Here is a 20,139-nt window from a genome sequence, read left to right on the forward strand (position 1 = left end):
TGCCACGCGGACTGGTCGAATCGCTGTGACCGCAGATAGAGAAGATAAAAAAAAAAGAAATTTCGCAAGAAGTAGCATCGCCGCGAATCGAGGGGCCAGCGGATCGGCGAATGATTCAAGTTCGAAGTGGTTCGAGGACGATCGGCGGAGGGCCCTCAAAGTAGCTCAACGACTCGTTATAAATTGTCGTCAACTGCTCCGCCTTGGATTCTACAGAAACGCGATGTAATGGCGTGGAGGAGAAGATCGAGGGAGTTGGGCTCCTCTATCGCGAAGTTCCTTCCGACTGGTAAAGTAAGGAACGGAACGAATTAATTCCGTAAGGACGAAAACTCGAGGACAAAGACGAGATGCAGGATTCAAAGGACGCAATTGGATTCGAGAGACCGATGCGAACGAGGGACGCTTACACAGGGCTAGCTTTGCTACTACGTTGATACAGTGGCGAACCTTGGCCCGTCTTCCACTTCGGCGTCGCCTACTCGCGACGGAGAAACGCGTGCAAATACTAAGGAAAGCAAGACCAAGTGACCGACGTCTCCGCGAGTTCGGAGATCAGTGATCTGAATAGGGTAACTCGTTGGTATATAATAGATCCTTTTATACTTGTTTGCGAACAGAAAGATTCAGAAAGAATCGATTTAATACCTACGTATACGCGCGTGTACGAAATATGTACAGTTGTCTGATTTTTTACCTACGATCACCACCAGGTAATTACCATCGCTAAAATGCTTCTCTTGTTCGCGTTGATATTATTAATAACGTAAAACGTACGTGTGAAGTGGAGAAAGACATAATTGCGTTGTATGTAAAATGTATTGAGAATGAAATTATAATTATTATTTAATTCTGTAGGACCGAGGCAAAAGGATATCGTCTCTTCTTCTTGAGAGAATGGTACCTATACATTTAACTGGATGATACTCGGTTCTGAATCTTACTAAAACCGTAATTCATACCGGTGTATATGTAACACTATGTACGTCTCATTTGTAAGTTGAAATAAACCTCACTTGAGGTTTAAAATACTGAATAAAAAGAAAAAGGAAGCGAATAATATGGAAGTGGGTGTATCATTTATTGAACGTGTTATTCTTCAGTCGTTGAATATCGTTGTGGTGTTCATAGAGTCGATATTTCCATGGAATGCTTTCTAATTATTCGTTACAGTAACACCCTCGCGTAATGTTCGAACATCGAGACCATCAATTATCAATACGCGCAGGTAGAGAATTTTTTAGCGAAACTGGCCGAACTTAAATCCGGATGCTCGAAAAGGACAATGAACGAGATACAATGGGGATAAAGTTCGCCAAGCTGCATACAGTTTGCATTGTTATATATTCTTGGAAATGATGGTCGCTCGAGTCGAAGAAATACAAACGAGCAACAGATTTTATCGATACCCGAGGTATTCTTCGAACTTAACGGGTATAAGGATATTCGCGGAACGACTCGAGCGATAGAAATAAGTTTCTAAATATAATACGAAGTATTCTCGAGCTTCGTTCCTTCGTTTATTAAACTATTCTCAGCCCTTTCGTATAGACCACCTTCCGTAATAATTTATCAGAACTCTTTGAAATTTTTAGTTGTTAATCTTCGTCACCGAAGAGAGTTCGAAAGAAAAAGTTAACATTTAAAGTTATCATCGAACCAGTATCTGATTGTAGTTACCTAAGGTGCATGGTCCTTATAAACAGCATATAACTTTAATTTGATTTCCTCATACGTCTTCCCATCTAGAAAAAGGATCGAATCACTGACCAATATTGTTCTTTCTTCATGGTTGGAAACAAATACAAATGTTACGGTGTAACAATTGTATTTAACAACAAGGTTCTTAGAAGCAGCAAGGGTTTCAGCACCGAAAAGTGCGATTGCCTTAACAGTGTCGATAACATATTTTGGTAGATTACAAAAGCCTTTAAAAACAGTTCAAACCCGGAACATGCAGGTCCAGGTAATTTAAATAACAAGGATCACATTCGAATTGAGAAAAACTCATAAAATGAGTAGCTTTTATAGTAGAAAAATGCTAATAGAGGAGACTTGACCATCAACCACCGTATCGACCATTATCGTTGTTCAATCTATATAACTTTTCAATTTCAGTTGTCGATATATTCGTACCAAAGTGATTCGTATTCAAACTCGACTGATTTAATTCAATTTTCACTTGCGATTAATTTCACAACGTGAAGTGGAGCGATAACTGAAAGTATCTTTCACCAAGTTTGCTACTAGCAGCAATTATTTTCGCACCGCACGTCACGACATCAAAGACATTTTAATAAATACAGAAGCTCGAACAGACTTTCTACATATTTACAAGATTAACGCGTACGTTCGTATATTACACGTTATTACACTTATACACAAATTACACTTGTAAGTGATACAAATATTTGAAACTCACAACGCATCTTCTTCGAGCATGAAACGTTTCGCTCGAAAGCGTTCGAACACTTTCCTAAGCCACTGTGCAAGGTTTTAGCAATTTACGTCTAAACGCAACAATTTGTCCGTTTCTTTCCTCGTATCGTTGAAACGGCAGAAAGACAAACGACTTATGAATACTTTCTTGCGACTTCTGCCACGATCAACACCTGCGTGAACCGCGTCCGCAAAAGTGTTTCCTAATTAATGCTCTGAAACATCGCTGGACGCAAGAACCGTTTAATGATATCCTTAACTGCGAGCCGGGAGAAAAAAGGAGAATGGAAATCACTTCGAGTGGACAAAAACGAGTTACGGTTCGAAGCACTTAATTGGATTCGAGAAGAGCCGACGAGTCCACCGATATTATTGCTCGTTCGGGTGTCGACTTTGTATCTCTTCTTTCGCTCGTCCCGAGAATTTCGGGAGTTACGATTAAGAGCTTGCGAAACAGGGTTGGAAACTACGAAATGGTTGGCCCACATTTTGCATAATTTATCGCAATCTCGCGGAATGCGTTTCGAGTAAGAAGCCAAGTTTGGGAACTGCGAAAAGGGGAAGAAAGACAGTTAGGTGTGCCACTCCTTGAATAAATGAAAGTCTTGAAAAAGTCATCGCTGCGAGACTGAGCTTCTCGTAGACTTATTTCTACCGTGTTGGATCGCGTATTTTATTTTCTATCGTCACTTCCATGCATTCGATAGTTCTCACCTACTCGGGTAATCATTGTTATCCTTCTTCGTTGAAATATAATTTCGAAGTTGTTCCGTTTGCTTTCCAGTCTTCCATTTTGTGTATACTAAATTTCGAATTACAATTTTCTACAATTTCGAATTTTTACGATCATTTTAGAACGCTACAAACGATAGTGCAAGAAGAAAAAACAGGGGAGAAATATTTGAGGCAATGTAATTGAATTGTCTCTTACTTTTTCTTTCGAGAAATGTAATTTCTCATTGCGCCGCAAGGTGTAACTTTCTGACACCGTGACAGTGGAAAGAAACTTAACGCGATTAGGAATTAATTTTCCACGAGCCCGGTAGGAAGAAGGAGTCCCCACGGAAGGGAATTTCTTTCGCTTCGAAGGGAATATATATTTGCGACGCAATACGAAAATCTTACGAACCTTACTAACCAAGACAAACAGGTAACAACGAGCTACAACTACTTCTATTATTTTTCTATTTATATTTCTTGAATTTTCGAAAATAATTAGTTTCGTAATCCTGAAGAACGGTCGATAATTGTACGATGTTCCTGCATATCGTACAATATTCCATTGCAGAACGTGTATTTGCAAAAGTATGACAAGTGGAACGAGAACTTATTAGATGTGTTCACAGAGTAAATACACTAGGAAAGGAAAGGTTAAGAGCAAGATGCCAAGAAAGATAGAAAGTGTCGTGGATTAGTTCTAAAACATGGACGCACGAAATCTCGTACTGTATTGTTACGAATGTTCGCATAACATAGAAGAAACGATAAAAAGAGATAATAAAAATTATACCGGATGTAGAAACATTTGGCTGTTTTTGTTTTAAAAGTTACATTAGCTCAGTGGCCTCTCCGAGACAAATTTTTCCACACGCCACCTTTTATGTTCCCCGAGAATTGTTTACAAACATCGTCGATGCCGTCAAGCGCAAATACATTGAATTTATTCCATTCTCTAGTGTCTCCTTGGTCTCCTTTCGTAGCACTCTAGAGTACCATAAACAGACCATAAATATTCTTTTATAGCTTTCCTGTCTTCCTTGATCTGTTGTATCATTCCTTCGCCTCTAGCGTTTTTTTTTTTTTAATTTCGAAACACCGTTATTCTCAACTTTCCCTCGTTACCCAGTCCTTCCGTAACTTCTACTGTAAACATATTGAACCATCGTAAAAAAAATTTGCAAAGTAAACAGAATTTATCTGCAGAGTTAATAAAGAGAGGAGACTAATGACATTATTCAAAATGATCACCTTTCGTGGCGATGCACCCTTGCAAACGACGCTGCGAGGTTACGCAGGTCACGCACAGTTTCCGAGGTTATTTCAGAAGGTACCTTCGTCGGGTCGTTCTTCGTGCCACCTAAATGTTTCTAAAGAATATTACCACCACGTTCGCCAACTCTGATCACAGTTTATTATCACGTGGATTCAAATCTAGACCGCAAGAGGGCCATTCTTCGAGCGAAATGAACTCTGGGACATTGTTCCGTAACCACTCTCGAGTTATTCTTACTTCGTAAGCTGAGGTGAAATCTTGTTGGAAAACACAGCTTTGTCTTTGAAAGAGATTTCACCGCTCCGGTGCATCCTTTTGTTAGACCTTGGCTGGCAAAACCATTTGACCAGTTACGATATGCTCGATTATAAACTACAAGTATATTAGAGTCGGAGAACACGAAACTTCTCGTACGAATCCAAACACCCCGAAAAACGCTCCAACAAAGACAATTTCCGAAATAATCGTCGAGACTGTGTTTCCGAACGGTGCTGGTTTCCAATAATACGATGTTCTTACTTTCGCGTACAATAGCATACTTACGGACCAGACAGATTCATCTATTTCACTTCATCCCCTTCCTTCTCAACGGTTCAAATTACCTACCACACGTTTTATTATTCTTTCCATCACCGTTCCTTTTTATCCTTATCCAAACCCATTTTGCTCTTTGTTTCTGTACATTCATCCCCTGCCCTGTCGCGCGCTTTCTCTCCCTGTCTGTGTCTCTACGCACTTCCCTTCGCTAATCCTATGCTCACACTCTCTGTCACCGTTCTGTAACGCGTACCTCTCCGTTCAACCCTTCACTTTCTCTCCCTCGGTCTCTCCCTTCGCGATCGCTCGGAAACGCCATAGACATTCCCAACCCAGCGAACCGTCCACCCCCATACTCGCCTAGGGTGCAAGCATCACCTCTCGACCGGCGCGCGATTCCACGTGTGCGCTTTCACCGTGACAAAGCCAGATTTAAGCTCCGCTTACGAGTCGGAGCTTTCCAGCTGGCTCGAATTCGCCGGGGTCCGTTCGTTGCGCGTTGCGCGCTGCTCTATAACGAGTTTCCTCTCCCTGACGTTTTGTTATCAGCCATAATAGACTGCGTTCCGCGGCAGCGAGCCGAACACGGAGATTTAGAGAGACGACCGTGAAGTCCCCGCGAACATCGAATAAATAAAAAGAGAGAAACGAAGAGAGTACGAAAACAAAAACAAAACGAAAAAAAAAGGAAGCGCAATGACCAGTCTTTGTGCGACTCGTAATGCACGCCTGCTCGCCAAATATTTCCCAACAGCTTTCCCGAAACCCGCTCCCGTGACATTCGTTTTACGCGGTTCAGGATGCTCTTTGAGGATATTCCTGCTATTGCAAATGGACGTTAAACGGTGCACGTTCCCACTGTGATCAAAGCTCGGCGTTAAATCCGCGATAAGTCGCGCAGCTTGCGCGAAACCTGTTTAATATTTACGTTGACCACTGTTTTATTACGATGATAACGGAACGTTCGTTGACGAGCATTGAAATTCGTACGGAAATTCCTCGAATTCTCGCGGAAAACCAAGATTCCTCGTTGTTACCTAATAAGTGGCACGTGCATTCCGTAGCGTACGTATCACCTCGCTCGTGCTAAAACATATTACTTGTACCCGGTGCATTGGTACTCACTTTTCTGGAAATACATTTTCTGGTCAGTGAAATACCTGGAAATACCTTTTACGGAACAACAAAGTTTTGTTTCAACTGCGGAAAGTGACAACTGATCGTGTAAAACTCCTTTCTTTGAGTGTGACTTCTGTGACACAGAGTTTACGGTTACCAAGGTTTTCATTTATAATTCCATTGATCAAAGTTCTCGAACTACAGAGTCATCTACACCCCACTATCCACTATTACCGAGATTTGAACTCGGAATAACTAGTTCTCTCGTCATTTTCGGATCATGGAGGATGAATATGGAAGATCCTTGATTCCACGCTCCAACTGTTGTAAAGACGTTCAGTCACGGGTAAGTTTTGCGAGTGGAGTTTAATAACAAATTTCATCGGGAATGTGACCCATGTCTGTACGAAGTTCCTTATAACAGTTCCTTTCAAGAACGCGAACCCTTAAAATCGTAGCCGTGCAGCAGCACGTGCAGCGATACTGCGACTCTTGCATAATGTATTCGGGGCAATAAAAGTGTGTCTTAGGGGAACAGGTGTGTTAAGTTTGAAACCTCAAGTAAATGGTAATTAACCCATTCGGTCGAAATAACAGACCCGTGTGGCAGATACTACTGTTCTGGATACGATTTCTTCAATACGTGATCTTCTTTAATAGACGTTCGATACGATTTGTTACAAATCTGGTCGCATAATCTTCAATATCGATTCTTTTATTCAATATTGAAACGATGAAACACGAAAGATTCGTATCGACGGAAACGATCGAATTTTAGGAATTTGATAAAAATTGGAGCAAAAATACACTATTGACTTGAAGATAGCGTGAAATAATTCCTCTGACATACTAGACTCGTTGCGCACGACTTACGCCCAAGATGCGCATCTACGAGGCAGATTCGTGGTGAGATGTGCAATCTGTTTCATCTTATAATATAGCGATAGCAGGATCCATATTATACGGTTTCTTTTATTTAGATACACCGTGTTCTGTAAGTCGTAATGCAACCGAAAGTGGGTCGATTCCTCGTTTAAAGCCAAGTCGAAAACCAAGAATAAAATTTATTCGTACAAAGTTTCATTCTCAAGATAATTAAGTTTGAAATATACGGGGCAACTGATTGGAACATTTTAAATGGCGACTTTAATGTTTCCTGTATTAAAATTTTTGCTTATAAATCACTACTACTTGTATACATCGTATATACGAACGTGACAAACATCTGTAATAAGGTTCATCGTGTTTTATTTACATCAACACGTGTTCCGTGTATTTTCAAAACTGATTACGTATCTCAAAAAGGCAGCTTCCTGTACAAAAATTACGCCGTAAATTTTCAATTTATTTTCAAACGAGAGCACAACTATATTTTCAGTTGTGCGTCGAGCACTTTTAGGACATACATTTTTATATTCTTGAGTGTTTTAAAAAATGTTACAACCAGATAAATTATTATATTTATAAGTTGTAACTATAATTATTTAACAACTTATAAGTTGTAAGTATAATTATATTTATAATATATATATTATAAGTTTTACAACAAACTTAAAAAGAACACTTACTTTTTCCTTGGTATATTATAAATAAAAGAAATATTCTTTTTTTATCATTCGTGCATTTAACAAATGCCTTAAGAAAGATATCATTTTAATTTGCTTAAGTATCTTATATTTTTTATGTTATTAACATTTTACTTTCAACTAGTTCTATGTGAATATTCTGTAAAATAACACGTTATATACTGTCAACAGGAAATACGAAAACTATTTCGATCGAATATGTTAAGAGAGAAAAGTGCGCAGTATACGTATACATTCGTACGTCAATTAATTTTATTATGGATATCGTTGCACGTTGCGTGGGTCTGTTTCTAAACGCATGTTTCTCACAACATTTGAAACTTTATGGGCCGCTAATTCCAAGAATTAATTTCCTGAAACAAAGGATCTCAGTGTGCACCGCAATACTATACATCATCGAGTTTCTCTCTTCAGAGTTTCTTTCGCTGGAATCAATACTACGAGGCAAATAACTTCTTGCCTTGTACTTCTAAGAAATCGTGTGAATATTATGTTGCCTATACAACCGAGACGTATGAAATTCTATAAAAATAGAAAATTGTCAAAATTTAATGAATTTCGATTAATATTTATATTTAACGTTTTCGTATTAATCCAATGGAAGTAAAAGAATTAGTTTGAAATTGGTTTAAATGGAAATATATTTTAAATGTTTCGACTCTTTATCGATTAGGTCCTTTTCCCTAACCGTAAGAAAAATGAAATATCGACTCAAAAACGGAAGAAGAAACGAAGCACGAAAGAACGTGTGTAGGAAAAGAAAAAATTGCTTTATAATACGAATGCAAATTGAGAGAAATATGAAAATGTAAATAAATATTTGATTCGAATGAAAGTTAATTGCAATATCGAAATTGGGTGTTAAACGATTAAAAGTTATTCTAATCAAGAATGAAAATATGTCATTGCATTTACCGTAAATTTATTATTGCCTACGAATTGCAAACAGACGAGAAAAACAAGGTACAATAGTACGAAACGTTCAAAATATATTTATATTCGAACTCGCGCCTGTTTCGAACTAGTTTGATTTCCTTTATTGGATTTACACTCAACGAGCAATTTATTATCGAGTTCTTGTTCTCCTATCGAATCTATTAAGCCTCGTTGAAATTTCAATGTACTCTTTCGCCACTTATCGATCCTTTTTTATGCTTAACCCAATTTTCAATATCGACAGGCGAAACGTAATTGGAGGTCCGTTAGTCGTGATTAATATATTTAAAGTGAGATTGACGAACATATCGGATAAAAATGCGCGAAGAAAGTGCACGGTATTGTAAAAAAAAAATATAAAATACGCGACAAAAGCAAGGTGAAAAATTCGATGCTGTCGCCAAACTCAATTATCGAAATAAATAGATTCCCTCTGGTTTGAAACGCAAACCATTTCGAGTTCCGTTACACTTCTTTGTAAGTGCACCTGTTTCGGGATTAATCGTTCAGGATAATGAGAGAATCAAGTTCAAGCGAAGTGCGACACGCGCGTTTCTCTTCGTCGCACTCTTGGAAACAGGAACGGTTTCAAGGTCAGTAGGTTAATTCGCGAAAATGATCGATCATCGTGAACTCGAAGGAAGGATATAAAAAAAGGAGGTCGAGGTGGCTACCTAAAAGTGGAATTCGACCACGAAGAGTGAAAAAATCAAGTAAATGAAATTTGGTTAAATCGCCAACCGCGATACTAACCACATATAGTAGGTATACTTATCAATAAGAGCATATTTTACTTCAACAATGTTAAACAATCTATCGGAATTCTCTGATCGGAGGTTCGATTAAAAGAAGCATCCTATACTCCCTTCTGAACATTAAGTTGTCAGCTCGACGTTGCTAAATAATTGCTAGATATAAATAACTTCACCGAGTGTGATTATATTAATTGCGCAAAAATCAAGTTGACGAAATTTTTAACCGCTAAATTACCAACCACGATACTCTAATCATCGATACGAACGATTATATACGAACTTATTAATAAGAACGTATTTCACATTGATAACCATTTATCGATCGCTTCTAATTGGATGTTCGACCAAGTTGTTGGATAGTCTCTCTAAACATTAAGCCGTCAGTGCAACGTTGACGAATAATTGCTAGATACAACTTCGCCGAACGTGATTAAATTAATTACAATGCAAGTCTATCCAGAAGCTGATAAACGACCCTCGAAGATCGCTAACTCGTACCGAGACCAACTTACGGAGATTCATACGCGAACGAAATTACGTATTCGATGATCCTTTAACAAACTCGGAGGAAGGATTTATGATCGAACGAAAAAAAAAAAAAAAAAAGAGAAGGGAATAGTTTCAGAGCTTGATTGAATGAGCAACCACGGGGGAGGACAGTTTGGATGAATCGTGTTTACGCATTCCACGAAAAGAGACGAACCTGGAATCCCGTGGAAAAAAAAGGACCAATCGATCGTAGCTGGAAAGGTCGAAGAGAACAAAAAAAGAGCACGTACGTTGACAGACACGCGGAGAACAAGAGAGAAAGAATGAAATAGAAGCTTGACACCCCTCCGGTGTGCAATTCTGACGAGCTGGCAATTCGATCCTGAAACAGGACCCAAGAGACGGCATAAAGCTCACTCCGGGCTCGTTTGTTCTTTCTTTCTTCGTTTTAACTCTCCCATACCCTCCTCGACACTTCACGATCGTTCGTTCGTCGCTATTTGTCTCGCGAGCGTTCTTTTTGTCCCCGCGTCTCTGTCTGCCGCTCTTAAAGATTCAATTTAATTCACTCACCATGAAGGGCCTTCAAATATGCTTTGCCGGCATTGATCAGCTGCCTCGCTCCTGGGTTGAACTTGTCCAGAATATTCTGCAATCATAAAGATTCGACGTGTTTAAGATACGATTCGTCCTGTTTTATTTCAAACGCCCTGAGCGTATTAATTTCAGTACAGATTCAATTAACAATTTTAAAACGGAGACCAACGTACTTGTTTGTCACTTTTTTAAGTACTACCCATAAAGTTATTTTATTTAGACTTTCCAGAGAGAAAGAGAGAGAGAAAGATTGCAGTAATACTAGTTTTGCAACGCTTCGAACTTGTTATCTAGGTTCTTCTCGGGAAGTGGAATAATTAATATAGGTTATGTAGAGCACATGTTCATATTCTAAGAACTGTATACACAACGTATGATATAATTTTTCTAGATGTTACACACAGTATAATGTGGTAAGAATTGTACAAGACTGAGTTAACATTAATTTTATGTCAAGTCGTTCTTAGAACGCGAACATGTGGCCCAAATACTCGACGTTGATCGTTCAATTTTGTGACAGTTTTAATAAAATAAGGCTCCTTGACGAATTAAGAATATTATGTACGTTAGAAACAAATTCTTCGATCTATACAATGAATCGTGATGGTTAATTTATCGACGGTTGTACGCCGAGAAACGAAGAAACTAAAGAGATAAAAGTATAGATATTCTGCAATGGTCTCTCCGGAATAGTAACGATAAATTATTACACCCAAGTTTGCAACTAAGTAGCTTCTTCAATATGCAAAGAAAAATTATTGCAATTGTTCAAAGGAAGTTCCGTAAAGTATGAAAGATAGCTTCGTGGAACAACATCGTTTTAAAACTTGAATCCAAGTCCAGGGTCCACTCGGTGGACTGCACGGGAAGAAATAAATTATGCATTGCTTTAAAAATGTAAATTTACAAGTTGTAGTATTCACGGAAAAGATTCGTCACGATTAATAGAAAAAAGTACATTATTCATTCTCCTCTTATCATCCTTTTGCCAAACACAAATAATTCGTCAGTTTCGATCCGGCATCTGTGCGTCTCAATTTATTTTTACGTATGTTAATATTTTCTGATTATATAGAAAGCAATAGTTGCTGAAAAATGATAAATAATTATCTTATATATACATCTATATGTTTACATCCATATGTCTCAATTGATTTTCACGTATGTTGACATTTTCTGTTTATATAGAAAGCAATAGTTGCTGAAAAATTATAAATAATTATCTGATATATACATCTATATGTTTATATTTATACGTCTCAATTTATTTTCACGTTTGTTAACATTTTCTGTTTATATAGAAAGCAATAGTTGCTGAAAAATGATAAATAATTATCTTGTATATACATCTATATGTTTACATCCCTATGTCTCAATTGATTTTCACATATGTTGACATTTTCTGTTTGTATAGAAAGCAATAGTTGCTGAAAGATGATAATTAAAATAATTATCTGATATATACATCTATTTGTTTACAATCGTCGTGATGTCATCGTGTTATTTCGCGTAAAAATAGTCATTTACGCCATCGTAACCGAGACTCTTTGAGTCTAGTCAGACGCATCTTTGTCGGGCCTTGATCGATACCCAGCCATATTGACGAGTGTTAACGAGCGTGAGCTAATCAGATTACATCATTACGACGAATTAGTTTCCCGCGCATGAACACACGTTCAACCTTCAATCTCGGAATGCGGTCGACTCAGCCGTATTTTACGCATTCTAAATGAGAAACGTACAGTCAACGAAGGAAATATCTATTTATAACTCGTAAGTGTGATCCTTGTAAATTTCAACCGGTTTGCGACACCAGTTTTCGTTATACTTGTCAAACTGCTTGAATCCGTAGATAAAGAAATTATACAACAAATAAGTTAAGAAACTCATGAATGTGGAGCAATTTGTAAGCTTGCGATACCACGATTCCTAGAATCGTACACAGTTACAGTGTAACAATTCCCCGTATCGAAATATTTATGTCCAATTTACGGTGCATTTCGGTTCGATGCAGTTTTGTAAAAAATGTCAACATTATAGCCCTTTAAAGCAATTGCACCCTGTGTTTAGATATTAACAACGGTATCTTCGTATATGAATATACACAAGATTTCCAATTATTAACAACTGTGTCATACAGTGAATGGACGAGGCCAGGTCTAGGTTAGGTTACCTACTATTTTCACGGTGAGTATATACGTATGTAACACCCCAATTGAACAATCTCCTAATTTATGACAAGACGTGGAAAGGTCCTTCGTGTTCAGGAAACCAGGAACACTCCCAGGAACAACCGAAATTCAGAGCTCGATGATTCGATCGACTGCAAAAGTATCTCGTCGAACACAACACTGGAAACATTAATGAATTGCTGAATAAGTTTCGTCGTTCGATAACAAATGGAGCTATTAGATTTGTTTCATTTTTCTGAAGATGGTACTACCTTTTGACGAACACGTGTGAAGTTTCATGTAGATCCGCCCACTCGTTCGTATATTTATTGGGTTCTTCGGAAAGTCATTTCATTCTTTTTTTTGGTGAAAATGAAGCACGATATTTTCAGACTGTATAAACATTTTATCAAATAATATATTCTCCATTTTGGAAAACGAAATGACTTTCCGAACAACCGAATACAATTGTTCAAAGTTGAACTATCGTACTATTTCCCGAACAACTCGGAAATGACTTTCCGAACAACCCGATACAATTGTTCAAAGTTGAACCGTCGTATTATTTTCCTACAATGGAAAAACCCGACAAAACTTATCGAACAACTTAGTAAACTCCAAACGGACTTCGATCCACCGCGAGACAATTCTCGTCCGTCTCCGAATCAGAATCCAAATATCAGACTCGTCGTCGACCACGGTTTCGACAACTTTGCCCTCGGGATTCCGTCCCGAGCCATCGGCGCTGGAGTGCAGCAAACGGAGCTGAAAAGTAAACCGAAACAATGTCACCGGAAACTTGCGGCTAGTTGATAGCGGATGGATAGTCGAATAAACAGGATTCTCTTGAAGGACACCGGAGGACGAATAACGAGAGACAGCGTGCGGCAGCGAGCTATCACGAGAACGTGTACGAACGCCTCCGGCATTCCAGCTTTGAGGAGGAACCTTGCCGTCTTCCTGCGTCTATCTCTTCCTGCAACTTCCCAACCCCGTCCCCCACCCAGAACTCCTTTCACCCGACGTTCAAGGCGACGCCTTTTAGCTGCCTACGGTCTCCTAGAGACTGCCTGGTATCTCAAGACTCTAGGACAACGGGGAACGTGTTTTGCGAGGGAGGTGAAAGACAAAGGGGCGGGGGTGGGGTGACGGTGGTGGCAGTGACGACGCACCGTTTAACGCCAAAAACACCGAAATTCTGGGCGGCTAATAACAGCTCGCGCAATTTGCCACAACGTCGTTGATCCTCCGCGACATCCATCATCCGTTGTCGCTGTACTACTTCTTCCGCGTGCTGGAAAAGGGACCAATTGGTTCCAAGGGGAATGTTAATAACGGAGTTCTCTGTCTCGTAACCGTGAGTAATGATCCATGGCACTCGAAAAGTCGAGCGACCCGAGCCAGGAACAAACGGATACCCGCAATTTCGGTCCTTCCCGGGAAAGAATGAGACCAACATTTCCGCGAAGCGTTAATAGTAATCTTTGCTCGCGGGTGCTCGACGATTGTTTCGAGTTCGAATTTGAAACCGAGGGGAAAGAAGAATTCCTCTTGGAAACTTTATCCGGTTCCGGACGACGTCCGGAAAGTTTTCAAGGGACGACTTTGTCACCGTGGAGACGAGGACGTTTTCAAGAATTTAGCGCAGAGAAACTACTCGAGGAAGTGATTCGAGTTTTTTTCTTTTTAGGTAGACACGTTGTAATTCGTTTTGAAAATTTGTCGAGATTTATCGCGAGCAGGTCGATCAATTAATAACTCGTAGTGGCCTCGTGTGATTTTTAAAAAGAAAAGTGACATTTTACGTAAACATTCGTTCCTAGTCGAAGATAATCTCATCAGTTGTGTGTGAACCAAATTACGTGAAAAAGTATTGAAAATTTACAATTATCGCGCAGACAGTTTTCAAATAGTGTTTTAAAAAGCACGTTTAGAGGTTAGTGTTCAATTTTCTTCGTTTTTTTTTTTTCAATAGAACCTTTTTTATATTATTTTTAAAGGTGCAAACTGTCGTTTTAGATTCACCCATAATTTTATCCATAACTTTGTTAATTTTCGGAATTCCTTGATAAAACTTCCGTCGAATATTCTTTATACTGCATCCAATTAGACAAACAACTACGAAAAATTGATTTTCTTGAATTCACGAATGTACCACTCGAGTATTGAATTAGTCCTTTATTTTCTATTTCATTCGACCAACGTTCGTTTCATTGACTTTTATCTTTACCTTTCGCGTACCGAAATTAATGAAAATCCTGAGAATGGTGACGATGACGGTCAATTTTACTTCACCGAGAAATTCTGGAGAAATTGTACCATAGGGAACAGAAATTCGTTCTTTAAAGATAAGGCAAATAGCGGGAAACTGCACGACCGAAAATAGCGCTACACTGGTCTACTTACACTCGTCGCGTAAAAGCAACCGGTAGAAACTCGACTGTACATTTGAAACTTGAAATCAGATTCTGGAAGTAGAAGAGCACTCGGCGCTCGAAGAACGACGCGAATGTGACTCGCGGATGGGCTGGATAATAGCACGTATCCTCCTCCAGCGAAATAACGAGTCGAGCCGGGTCACAGGACGGGAAGTGACTTTGCTTATCACCATTATGTAATTTGGCCGGAAACGGGCTAACGAAAGCAATGGTATGGTCAAAGGGTGGACTCAACTTGCGTGGATGGTCCCTCTGGTGCGTCGATGGTGACTTGAATTCGAAATTCCGGTTCCGTCAGGGATCGTAGCTGAAACACACGGTGTCCAGGTCGCTCGAATTCACTGAACTATGTCCGTTGCATTATGCCACGCTACGATTCCACGGGGGATTCCCCTTCTTAGGATAATATAGAATTTTGCTAACGATATATTCGTACGATATAGATGCGAAAAGGATCCGGAACTAATTATTGTCAAATGTGGTACCGGTGTAATGATTGTCAATTTAATCCCTTCGCGCAAAGTTCTGGCTAACTTCTAGCGTGTTTCATTTAGGTAACCATAGGTACTTTACGATGCTTAATGCTTGCTCTAAGAGTTAAATCAATTCCCCAAATATTTTATTGTCGATAATTTTTTTAAATTAATAAACGGTGTAGATTCTTTTCTTTTCTCGTCGACATCGTCTAAATCGTATACAAATTTTCGATAAATTACCTTCGAAAAAGAGTGTAAATAAATTTTGTCGATTCCCAGAACTTCGATACTGCCTAGATGAATGTTAATAAAATTAACCATTCCCCCTGAAAGATCTCGTAACCATTCCACGAAGGAAACAAATCCAGCTAATTGCGAATAGTAGAACATACAATGATCGAGTACAGAATCTTTTTATTAGAAAGTGATCGATTTCTTCGAAGTATCAATTATTGAATAAATTAAAAAAGAAAGAACTAGAAAAAGTCTTTGGCAACCGTCTTCCATGTCAGGAGGTCTCTCACTAAAAAGTCATTAATTCCCTACAAGTATCAACTATCGGATAAATCCTAAAAAAGAAACTAAAAATATCTTTTTCCAACCTTTCCCCGCACCGAAACACCTCTTATGATTAATCGCAAATTTCTTAGAAGTATTGAACAAATTCCAAAAAAAAACAACTAAAAGTCTCCGGCAACCGTCGATGATTGATCGTTAAATATATTCGATGGAAGGAAATTTGCGCGACTCAGAGAAAAATCGGGCAATCGCGTAAAAACTCGAAAATGAATCCGTTTGTGCGTCCGCGTTCGTGGAAGAAAGCTGCTCGCAGCCAGGGAGGAGGATTAATTGCCAGGAACACAGGAGCTAAACATTTGCCGTGGCTCACGGGGATCCGTTTAATTCACGGGAACCCGGTAAATCGTTCGAACGTCAAACGTGATTCCGCGGCTCGGAGTCGTTAAAGCTTGGAGAATTTCGATCGTTGCCCGGACGGCCGTTAATCCGCTGGATCGCCGCTCGAGGAGATCGACGGTGGCTGGAAACAATCGTTGCGCCGAGTACGATCGCAAAACGGTTCGTTCGGACGTTCGAATCGGCCTGAGGCCAAGTGGTGTCGGCAGAGAACGCACGGCGAGGTGAACGAACGATGAAACACATATCAAGTGGTCTTCCGCCATTGAAGAAATGACTTGTTTGCTTGCCGACGTACGGCCCCGAACGACGTCCCGCAGGTATTTATAAAAGGGATCTTTTCGCGGGAGCCTTGTTTGCCTCCGAGTTCACGTTAGAACGATGTTGATTGTCAACCGGGAGCGGAATTTTAAGAGTCACGGATGCACGGTTCAGCGAGATAAGCGGATGACTTTTCCGTTTTGTTCAGTAGGTCATTCCGGACGGAGAACACTGCACGCGCTGGGAGGGGCTACATGCAGCTACTAGAAGCTGGATTTCTTATTGGCGGATATCGATGACAGGGAAGTGTCATTTCAAGTTTTCTGGTAACAATTTTTTTCAGTTTTCGATCTATTTGGAGACACGATCGGAGTAGATTGTAGAGGATTCTTTATGTCATTGTAAGATTTGTTTCGTGTAAGACAAAGATCGATTGAGATCGTTACTAAAATAGAGAAGAGAATTTTTATGATAATGATTGATAACTTTTTACAATTTTCCGAAAATAATTTCGATTATGTAAACTAGTCTGGGTACAAGATGTTCGAATAATCGATTTCATCGGTTAAATTGTATTTATATAAGATGAATTTCGTCAATAAGACGTAACATTTCCAATGAACAAATCGAGAATATTTTTAACAATTACGATTTTGTATTTATTACGCAATAACAGCGAAAGAAATTTGTTTCAATACTGATTTATTCGAACATAGGGAAAATAAGTTATTCGGTCCAATTTGAGAAATTGATTAATTTAGATTATAACATTGCACATGAAATATTGAGTTTTTTAAAGTATTGCATTTAAATAATCTTATTTCTTTGCCAATTTTTGCCATCGATGCATTCATTACGGTAAACACCTTTCACTCCACGATTTACACTTGTACATTTATTCTGAGCCCATAACTCGTAAGAAATAATACATACGATCATCTTTCATACTTTCCTCGTATATTCCACGAACTTTAATCATTTGACTCTTGTACCTTTTGCTTTTTCCATGTTGTGAATCTTTTCTTATTCACTTTTCACGCACACAACACATATTGCAAACATACTGAAATTGATTGAGAAATATCAAGAATTAGTTGAAAACAGATGACGTGTACATTAAACCTGTCCAATGCAAGCAACCAAATGTTGCTCAATTTAAGGAACTCGATTGTCACGATGTGTTTGCCACGTATTTACGCATATTTATACGCGTCACATATTTACCAAGCTGAAAAATATTTTAGTCGGCATGTTATAAAATTACCATATTATATCATCCATGTATAAAACACTCAACTGTATTATTTTCCGGATCGCAAACTTATTAGTTACGTGTTTTCGTATCGCGTCGAACTCTTCGAAATTAGATTTTACCGCGTAACAAATTGGTCGTTGCACTTCAGAAAATGAACTTCTATCACGCGGCGCAATACAGTCGAAACGATGAATACACGTACAATAAATGACGTTGATGCGTTAACTCCAGCTATTTATCAACGCGGTTCAATTTAAGCGGTACTTCAAATAAGACACCCTTACAAAGCTTCCACCGTGCTTTTGCCGTTAAACAATTAAATATGGCCGATGATAAAGTAACAGACCTGTTGGCATCCAACGATGAATTGCAAACAGATTCAGAGTACGTTAGCCGGTGAAACGTCAATTGCCACGCGAGTCGGTAAATTTACTCGCGATCCTTTCATCAAACCGGTTCTCTCGGTAAGCATATCATCCTTGACCTCTCCAGCATTAAAAAAATGCCTCCAAGTACCGTATGTCAGTTTTAACCGTCGACCTCCATGTTGTTTGGAAATACTAATTTACAGCCCTATTTTTCTCAACGGAACAACTTGCAAAGGTTCACGACGCTTAGAAATCGTGAGAGATAGCATTCCTTGCGACGAATTTATTAGAATTTAAAGAAGCCTTCGACCGAGACGACCTTACGTCAGCCATATGGAAATATTCCACGCAAGAAATTTTCTCGCGAGACGACGACTTTGAATAACATTTTTTTGCGGTATACTTCTCGTAATAAATTAAGAGACAACTAGATGTCCGAAATATATCGGATCGAAAAAACGGTTCTTGGGTATTGTTCGATGAAAAATAAATCTACGGTTTTTGAAAGATTCATTTAACTATTATTTTCGGATTTAACGCAACGTCGCAATTTCTGTACTCGATTCTCTCGGGGCACAATCGCTTGAGAAAATGTAAAACTTATTAACAATAGAGACATTTTTTATTCAATCCGACCAACATAAAAATACATTAATTTTCACAATAATCTACAGCAGCGTATCAAGAAGAAAAAAGAAAATCGAAAATTAAATATAAAATCAATTTAATGGGTATGGAAACCGTTACTAAACATTGTATTTTATTTGTTTCCATTTACGAACAGGTTAACGTGGACAAATTTCGTTTGTAGAATTTCCTCGCGCGTAAATGTTGACCATACGAATTCCATGCAAAATATTATTTCGCACCGGGAATGGGTAAACTTATTTTTACGTCGTGTTACATTACATCTCTGTAATAACCAGAACGGAGAAGTAATGGTGCAATATCTCACCGGCTATTCGGACCGTCGAGTTATTTTTTATCACCGCCAACATTAGAGAAAATTTTGTATTTTAAAGAGGCAACATATTGCGCGTTGTATTCGTGCGACGCATAGAAAACTCCGCCTCATATTTTAAGGCTTTGTGGTTCCACTGGGTACTACGAGATATTGCGTTTAATAAAATCTATGACTCGTAATATTTTCCAAGAAAGAAACATCGAAAGTATGCGCAATATCTCGAATCGATCGTACGATTCGCGTCGAAAGTTACAAAACTTTCGTCGTAGGAAAGATTTACCGATATCCGGATATCGACGAAACATCGATCCCATCATCGACGAAAATTGCCTGTCAAGCTTCCTCTTACTAAATAAAAGATGGATCGTTATCAAATCAAACGGTACACAACCGAATGGTATACTTCAATTCGAAGCAATACCGTTACAAATACGACTGTTATACTTCGGGCACAATGGCCTCCATTGAAAACGTTTTGTCCGCGATAAAAGTGCCTTTCCACTTCCTGGTGTTCCTTTTTCCCCCGCCTCTTTCGATTCCCCGGTAAACAGATCACGTTTAACCGCGCGGAGAGAGACAGCCCGCTCGAAAGACAAAAGAACGTTTTATAAAAATGTGGCTGTGGTTTTGCCCGAGTTGCGCGTATCGATGTTATCGAAGAGAACAAAAATTAAACCGTGACGGGGGTGGAGGATATTCAAAGACATACGAATCAAACACGTTGGAACACATTCGATAATCCGACGCGTCTGAAATCTCTCTGGCTGCGTTATTCCATAACGAGCAACGCGTTGTATCTCATGCATATTTTAAGATGAAATCTCCCGATGAAGGCTTTCC

The 20,139-nt window shown here is 39.0% G+C and overlaps 1 protein-coding gene across 1 annotated transcript in view; it reads right to left on the minus strand.

Moving 5' to 3' along the window:
* Irsp53 (Insulin receptor substrate 53 kDa) overlaps positions 1 to 20,139 on the minus strand; it is a 292,637-nt gene that overhangs the window by 169,720 nt on the left and 102,778 nt on the right. Inside the window, exon 3 of the mRNA XM_076316148.1 lies at positions 10,428 to 10,503. Coding sequence (XP_076172263.1) covers positions 10,428 to 10,503 — 76 coding nt within the window. The remainder of the gene's footprint in view (positions 1 to 10,427; positions 10,504 to 20,139) is intronic.

Source organism: Ptiloglossa arizonensis, chromosome 7 (assembly GCF_051014685.1).
Source record: "Ptiloglossa arizonensis isolate GNS036 chromosome 7, iyPtiAriz1_principal, whole genome shotgun sequence".
Lineage (NCBI taxonomy): Eukaryota > Metazoa > Arthropoda > Insecta > Hymenoptera > Colletidae > Ptiloglossa > Ptiloglossa arizonensis.